The following is a 9,031-nucleotide window of genomic DNA, read 5'->3' as shown; positions in this document are numbered from 1 at the left end:
TCCTTCTTTTGTACATCAAATTTCTAGTTTCATTTTTATGAACGATACTACAGAACAGGTTAATACAAAACGAAAATATTTTGATATAGTTTAAAAATAAATGTTAACTTATTTTATTTTAATTTATTAATTTAATAATAGACCATAAAAATTAGCTGTATGAATATATATTGCCTTTGTTATAATAAGATCGTGCCATTGATAAAAATCATTTTTTTAACCGATACTGCTAATAATATGATATTGATAATTTTAATAATAGTATAAATAACACTAATTTAATATTCATTATTAATACTTAAATCGTAGAACGAATTTTTTTACATGCAATAATTAATCTTAATGTTCAAATAATAACTATCAAATATAAACAATGAAATATGTAATAACTCTATTGTTTGCCTGAAGATATAATCGAAAAAAATTTTATTTGCCATTAAAAGTATGCAAATTGTTAAAATAAATAATTTTTCATTTTAAATATTTATTATTTATTTAAATGTCAATTTTGGTAATTATGTTTGCTCCGTAGTGTTTTATTTAAATTATTAGCTTGATTCGTTCAAAAATAAATCAATTTTATCGATTTAAATAAAATAAAAGTGATTTATTTTTGACTTTTATTCTTTATCTTCTATTGCTTTATCGTAACGTATAAATCCCTATTGCATATATTTATTATTATTAATAATAATTAAGTCTAATAATAATTTTTATTGACGTGATGTAAAAGCGCATGAAAGTGGAGAAATATTTAAAATGTGAGAAGATAAGTAAATAAATTTATTATCATTTAAGCAGGAATAAAATATAAAAAACCATGTGTGAACATTGATACATTGTTAAACAATTCAAAACTGAAACTTTTTTTTTAGTTTCTCATATTTTTTAAGGTGAAAGAAATAATTAAATAAATAATAATACTAATAAAAATAAAAATAATAATAGTAATAGCATTAATTATAATAATAACCACTATGACTATAAATGATAACAAAGATTAATTAAGATTTTAAAAACTACGATAACGGTACGATTTATTTATATGTAATAAAATAACTTTCTTACTGCGGATAGAGATTGAATGTTTTTTTGTTCATCAACTGCTGATTATTATTAGTTTTATAAAAAAAATTGTACTATCAATAATACTAAAAATAACAATAACAATAACAACAATATTAATTATTATGATAGTAAAATAATTGTTAAATTGTAATTGCCAATTTGAGATAATAAATAAAACATTATTTTGGCTCCCTTAACTTTTTCAAGTTGTGTATTTATCTATTTTCGTTCTCAGATGCTAATGTATAATAGTATTTTGTTTGACAAGAGATTAAACTTTAACAAGACAATTTCAGATGAAGACAAGTGTTGAATATCCGAGCAAAGCGAGTATTAATGTTTGGAGCCTGTTCAAAATAAGTAATTTTAAAATTGATACATTTAATGAGTTATTTTCATGACTTTTTTATTCGTAATTATTGGGAAATAATTGTTATTTATTTATTATCAATTGATGATTAACAAAAAAAATAATTTTTTCGAATAACTCGAAAACTGCTTGAAATTAAAAGCTGAATAATTTTTATTCGGTATTGAAACGTACCCAAATTAAATCAAAAACGCCGGATATATATCGCGTTACAGATGCCATAAGGGCGTACCAAAAAATTTTTTTCTGGAATCGACGTAGTTATGCTTAAAACAGGCAGAAATTTATTTATTTATAAACAACAAATTTTAAATTGTATAAGAGAGAAAAAAGAATTATAAAGAAAAATTTAACAAATGTTAAGTTTAGGGCTAGAAGTCTGGGATAGAGATAGATCGATTATTACAGTAGGCAATCAAGTCTGGAAATAAACGATTTGAGTGTTCCATTGAAGAAGTCTACATCTGAGTGGAGCTTGTTTACTAGATTTACAATTCTATTACGTGGACAATTAATAATACAGTTTTTATTTGATAAAGAGAAATGCAAAAAAATTTTTGGTACGCCTTTATGACATCCAGGGTACCTACTGGGAGCCATAAGGGCGCACCAAAAATTTTTTTGGAAAACAACGTATTTTTACGGTTCCATGCGTCTTGATCCCCGGAAAAAAATTCTCAAAGTAAATATCTCCAGACAAAATATCCCTGAAATAAATATCCCCTGACAAAATATCTTAAATAATTAAATTTTTCAATGAAACATTTTGAAATAATAATTAACAACGAATACCACATAATTAATTGTTATCAATAATACAAAAATATAATATTTCTGAATACTGCAACTGTCAAAATATAAAATAAATTTATTCATACACAAACACGGGTAATATTGTTGCGCCCTTTTAACATGGTTTTTGTGTGTGTGTTCATTCGACATTAGACCAACATAAACGCGTATAATCGTGTTGCGCTCTTTTATTATGATTTTTAAGTGTATTTATTCGATATTATTAATCTTAAAAAGATTAATGTTTATATATTTAAATATTCTATCGCAGTGATATTAAGCCTCGGGGATATTAATAGTCTAGTCAACAAGTGCCTTTTAGGTCAAAATTCTTTCGACGGCTCGGAAAAATATGATTGAGGTGTCATTCGATTCGTTATCACATCTAGAAAGTTTTTGAAAAATTTGAAGATGCGCTTGCAAAAATTACAAAAGTTATAAACAATTAACTAAAAAAAAAAAAGGGGGGTTTAGTTTTTTGCTTATATCTCAAAAACTTTTTGAGATATCCAAAATTTGAAAAAAGTTCTAAAAAGAGGAGGAAATTTCATAAAAAAAATCTCGACTCCCGGAATTTCAGGATAAATATTTATAATTTTTACAGAGGGCTGAAAATACGCCCGAAAACGGGCGCTCGGATATCCCGAAGCCACGTCCCCTTTGTACCTTTTAACAAAAATATTATTTAAACATATAAAATATTAAAATTAAAAATTGAAAAATTCAGGCACTTACAGAATAGACAAATAAATAATAATCTGCCATCAAAAAGTTTTTATCGCGATTTTTCATTAATTTATGCATTAGTTAATTAACAATTTCGTATAGCTTGTACATAAACATTGCAAGTGAGATAATTGCTAAACTATGAATCTCAAATTTTTTCACTTCGCTGAGCTATTTTTCAATGACCACAGAATAGATTCCTATCGGTAGAACTAAATAATTGTTAATCTCCACATTGTTATTAACAATTTACGTCGGTGACAAAGTAAAAAGTCAAATAAATCCTGTAAAAAAATTTTTTTTTTCAGACAATTACTTTGATTCGTTTTCCTATTAACATAAGCGACTTAAAAATGATTTTTTATAATTTTTATCATTTATTGTTTAAAAAATTGTTATAAACAAATGTGTTAATTATTAGTAATTTGAAAAATTCTTTTTGGATTCATAATCTTCAATGGAAATTATGATTTAAAAAAAAAAAAATCGTTTCTTAAAAAAATTTTTTTGTTGCTTAAAAACGCTTTTGTTAATTAACAATTTTTTTTTACCACTTGCATTTAATATTAAGGAACCATTTTTTTTTTTTGCAAAAAAAATTAATAATTTGGAAAAGTAGGAAATTGTTGATTTTAGTCCGGTTTTAAGAAGCCAAATTTTTATCAGATCTTTTATATTTTATCAGAAATTTTCTTTTTTGAGATATATTTCAAATTATTCGGCCACTCGAACTTTTTGTACTTGAAAAACTTTGTCGAATCATAATCGAACAAGGTGTTCAAACGATATCGCCGTTAGAAAATCTTGAAATAATTTCCATCTAAAACAATTCTTAGCTTTTCGAACTTGAAAATTAATTAATTGAAAAATGTTTTGGACTTGGAAACCGTAACATTTATTTATCTTCAAGTTTATCTCATTGTCAAAAATATTAAAATTTTTTATTATTATACATTTTTATCAACCTGTAATCGAATAATTTAGATATCGATCGTTTTTATTTTATCCCTATGGATACATAACACTTACAGAAAACGAGAGCTCAAAATTTTATAAGACTTAAAATTGATGACAATAATAATAGCAAATACCAGAAAGAACTGAAAAAAAAAAAAAATTAGAAACATTTTGCAATGATTTCAACTGATTTTTTTCGATATCAATCAATCGTTAAAAATTTAGAAAGGAATAAATTTAAAAAAAGAAATATTTTCAAACATAAATGAATTTATTAAACAATATAATATAATACAATAGACAATAATACGTATTTATCAAAAATTTGACAATTATATTTTTAAGTATTTATTTGGTAAGTTTAAAATTTAATAATTTATATCTAAACATATGTCATTATCATTAATTTTTACTTTCTTAAAATGGCAACTGTAATTTATAATTAGATCTAAAGTAAAATATTAAAATCACATGTACAGTAAAAGTGTAATAAAAGAAATATTTTAGTTTGTGTTATTGTGTAATTACATTTTTTAAAAAATGTTATTATTGAACTTATCAGCCTTTAAATATTTATTTTGTTTTCATAATTTTTTTCGTTACTATTCTTACATAAAATGTACTAATATAAATAAAAATAATAAATTTAAAAAACTTTCATTTTTATTTCATTTTATTATTTAATATCTACTAACTTAACTTATTAAATTATTAAGTAACTATAATTTGTTTATTTTTCTATTATTATGATAAAAAAAAAAGTTTGTGTAGTTTATCAAGGCCACTTGCACAAAAATACTAAAAAATATATTAGGGTGATTAAAAAAAAAAGAATATTTTTTTTTTCGTTTGGTACTCTGAAAAATAGGTTCCTAGACACCTCTAAGAAAGCCTCTCCAAGCATGAGTTCTTAATTGTAACGGGAAGGTCCTCCTTCTTACAGTTTTCTATTTTTTCTTATTATCAGATAGAAAAATTTATATCTCGCTTCCAACTACTTGAAAAAATATCTTGTTCCTTAGATTTTGTAGGAAATTGAATGCTCTACAAAAAAGGTCTCTTACGATTTTTTCGTAAACCCAACCGTTTAAAAGATATTAACGGTTAAAGTTTGATTATTTTTGGGAAAATTTTTTATTTCTTATGAATTTTATAACTCAATGAAAAAAATCATTATGAATGATGAAACTCATAGTTTTGTAGGAAATTTACTGCTCTATAAAAATGGTCTCTTATGATTTTTCGATCAAGTTGAGCGTTTACGAGATATTCATCGTCAAACATCAATGCATATCAATTTTTCTAGTTTTTGATCAATAATTCGAAAAATTTCAATTTATTCTGTGAGTTTCAAGGAAATTTAGACAAATTTGAGTTTTTATTATAAAAGCAACTCCTATAGATGTTTTCTGTTCAAAAATTCATTTGAAAGTTTTTATTCTAATAATATTTTTTTAATTTTATCTTTAATAATTTAAAATCTTAATCGCGTTGTCATTTATTATTATGAAATTTGTTCAGTGCGTATTTTTAAATTGTTTTTCACAAACTATACATAAAATTTTCGTTCGAGGGGATTTTTGTTTTGAATTCCATTTCTTCTTCTGTTTGTCTTCTGAAACTAACGCCATCTATGTTTTTACTCTCAACTATCTTCAGTATCTACCCATTTAATACCGTATTTTCAGTGTTCCTAAAACTGATCATCTTGAATACGTAATAAAATAATTCATTTTAAATAAGTCTTATAATCATCACATAAATTTATTTATCATCAATTAACCTACAATGAATAAAGAAATACGTTTTATCGGAATACCTCTACAAAGAATTTCGGAACGTAAGTTACCAAAAGTGAAAGAGGTTATGCGTGTGTTTTTCTACCAACTTAAAATTTTAAAGTATTCAATCAAACAAAGTGCTAAAAATTCAGTTGACCAAGTTATTGAACTGTGGAGAAAAAATCAGATTTCAACTAGTGGAGCTCCTAATGCAGTCAAAAAATTTCTTCGCTATCACAGTCAATGGTTAAAATTACAAAAAAATTTCGATAAAAAGAATTCAGCGCAAAACCAAAAGGAAATGAAATTTCAGACTGATCTTGAACAATTATTCGACATTGTGAGCGAAAAATCCTTAAAAGTGCTTGATGATAATATTAGAAAGTTGTATTTGGATCAAAAATTCGGTACCCATAAAGAGATTCTTTCTAATAATGTACCTGTATCAAACTTAACCACAACTATGATGGGAATAGATGAGAGTAGTAAGTATCTGAGATATTTAATTATTATAAAGTCAGGTAGTAGTGTAACTTTTCATAGATGACTAGATGACATTTGACTAGACAATTTTTGGAGTCCTTTCTTAATTATTTGTCATCAAAATAAATAAATTCTATACATTTTCTTCGTTTAATTTATAAAACAGATCTTATTCCAGACTTAGATCAACCGTCTACCAGTCATGCGATTGTTCCAAGTGAAAAATCAGAGTCGTTCTCTACGTATACATTAAGTGGAGTTACAAATTTTGGATCTGATTCAGAGTATGAACCTCCAATTCCGACAAAACGAGCAAAACTTGATGTCTTAACTCCTGAAGTCATTTTTGGACTCGACCGAGCTAATGTCAGCAGTAGAAATGCGATGTTTATTATTGCTCCGGTTTTACTAGCAGTAGGTATTAAAATTGAAGATACAACGCTCAGTTATAGTTCAATTCAACGAGCTCGTATGCTTCAAAGAGAAGACATTGCTAAAGGACTTAATGACAACTTTAAGACACACGATAAATACGTTGTGCATTGGGACGGAAAAATGCTGAATGACCTTGTTGGATCAAAATCTGTGGAACGGCTACCAGTTATTTTAACTGCATTTGGTACCGAACAATTACTTGGGGTTCCAAAATGAATTCTGGGACGGCAGACAATCAAACATCAGCCATTTTATCGACATTGAGTGAATGGGGTATTACTAATTATGTTAAGGCGATGTGTTTTGACACGACGGCAGTTAATACAGGTAACTTATCAATGATAATTTAATCTAAAAAATATTTAATTATTAACGTTCTAGTTTAATTTTTATTGCTTACTGAATTTCACTTTTGAAATTATTGAGAATTATTTACTCATTTGGATTTTAAATATAATCTACAATTTGTTGAAAATATTAAATTTAACGATAGTTATCTATTTTCTTTATACAGGAATTCATAACGGTACATGTAAGGCAATTGAAAAGACTTTGGGAAGAGAGTTAATCTGGTTACCATGTCGTCACCACATTTTGAGATCATATTGAGAAGTGCATTTGAAGTATATTGGCCTGTGTCATCTGGGCCAAACGTACCAATGTTCGGAAGATTTAAAAATCATGGGATGAAATAAATAAAACTAATTATAAATCTGGAATTGAAGATACTGTTGTTGCTGATATCATTTTGGATAAAAAAAATGAAATATCTAGTTTAATTGCACAATCCTTACAGGTATGATTTAACTGCGATTTTAAGAAAAAAAAATTTCTTGTTTCTGACAAATTTTTAATTGTTTTTGATAGTTACTACAACCCCGAGATGACTATAAAGAATTGTTGGAATTGTCGTTGATTTTCCTTGGAGAAATGCCTCAAGAAGAAATTTTTTTCAAACGTCCTGGTGCAATTCATCATGCTAGGTGGATGGCGAAGGCAATTTACAGTTTAAAAATGTTTCTATTCAGAAATGAATTTAAACTTTCTAATAAAGAATTGGACGGTCTTCGGCAAATTTGTATATTTATAGTTACACTGTATTTAAAAGCTTGGTTTTCATCAACTTCTGCAACAACTGCTGCTAATCATGACTTGCAGTTTTTGAAAAATTTATTCGAGTACAAAAATATCAATTCATTGATTTCTTCAGCAACTTGTGAAAAAATGATTTTGCATTTATGGTATTTAAGTGATGAACTTGCCATTTTATCATTATTTGACGATACCGTTTCATTGGAAGTAAAAAAATATTGTTGGAGCTGTTAATACTCGTAACGGTACAGATTCTAAAGCTAAAAATTTATAATTGATAAAAACGATTTGAATTCATTAACGCAAAAAGTCTGAGTGACTTTGTTTCTAAAAAGTCTTTAAATCTCTTTAAAATCTTTGATTTACCATATGACTTCCTTGATAAAGATATTGAATCGTGGCCTACTAATGACAGTTACATTGAAAATAAAGAATACTTTAACCAATTGAAAGTTGTTAATGATTCAGCAGAACGAGCTGTTGCATTAGTTAGTGAGTATAATCAATGCTTGACAAAAATGAAGAGCAATTCCAATACTTATTGCAAATTATCAAAGAACATCGAAAAAACTACCCAAACTGCAATAGAGGAAATTATTTACAGTAAAAGTGTACCGTTATGTTGAAAATATTGAAAATTATATGGCAGTTGATAATTAAATAAATAAATTCTTCGATAAAAAAGTGAAACACATGTGAAACACACTAAATTGAATTATATATTTAAAAAATGCACTAATTTTTTTTTTAATGTAATCAAACATGTCCAAGACTAAAAAAACTAATTAAAAAAATAGTTCATAACATATTTCTATTCATAGAAACTCAAATTTGTCTAAATTTCCTTGAAACTCACAGAATAAATTGAAATTTTTCGAATTATTGATCAAAAACTAGAAAAATTGATATGCATTGATGTTTGACGATGAATATCTCGTAAACGCTCAACTTGATCGAAAAATCATAAGAGACCATTTTTATAGAGCAGTAAATTTCCTACAAAACTATGAGTTTCATCATTCATAATGATTTTTTTCATTGAGTTATAAAATTCATAAGAAATAAAAAATTTTCCCAAAAATAATCAAACTTTAACCGTTAATATCTTTTAAACGGTTGGGTTTACGAAAAAATCGTAAGAGACCTTTTTGTAGAGCATTCAATTTCCTACAAAATCTAAGGAACAAGATATTTTTTCAAGTAGTTGGAAGCGAGATATAAATTTTTCTATCTGATAATAAGAAAAAATAGAAAACTGTAAGAAGGAGGACCTTCCCGTTACAATTAAGAACTCATGCTTGGAGAGGCTTTCTTAGAGGTGTCTAGG

General features: G+C 26.1%; 2 protein-coding genes across 2 annotated transcripts; both read left to right on the top strand.

Annotated features, from left to right (window-relative positions):
* The first annotated feature begins 4,367 nt into the window (after positions 1-4,367).
* Positions 4,368-6,843, top strand: LOC141526632 (uncharacterized). Its single transcript, XM_074241680.1, has 2 exons — positions 4,368-6,179; positions 6,344-6,843. The coding sequence occupies exons 1-2, from the start codon at positions 5,702-5,704 to the stop codon at positions 6,826-6,828; spliced, it is 963 nt and encodes a 320-aa protein (XP_074097781.1). The 5' UTR covers positions 4,368-5,701; the 3' UTR covers positions 6,829-6,843.
* Positions 6,844-7,315: 472 nt separating this feature from the next.
* On the top strand, positions 7,316-7,938 carry LOC141526819 (uncharacterized). Its single transcript, XM_074241926.1, has 2 exons — positions 7,316-7,408; positions 7,480-7,938. The coding sequence occupies exon 2, from the start codon at positions 7,543-7,545 to the stop codon at positions 7,936-7,938; it is 396 nt and encodes a 131-aa protein (XP_074098027.1). The 5' UTR covers positions 7,316-7,408; positions 7,480-7,542.
* The last annotated feature ends 1,093 nt before the right edge of the window (positions 7,939-9,031 follow it).

Source organism: Cotesia typhae, unplaced genomic scaffold, assembly GCF_013202065.1.
Source record: "Cotesia typhae breed Kobodo isofemale line unplaced genomic scaffold, CoteBio_Ctyphae contig_36, whole genome shotgun sequence".
Classification (NCBI taxonomy): domain Eukaryota; kingdom Metazoa; phylum Arthropoda; class Insecta; order Hymenoptera; family Braconidae; genus Cotesia; species Cotesia typhae.
The sequence above is the reverse complement of the archived record's forward strand: the minus strand, read 5'-3'. Positions and strand labels throughout refer to the sequence as shown.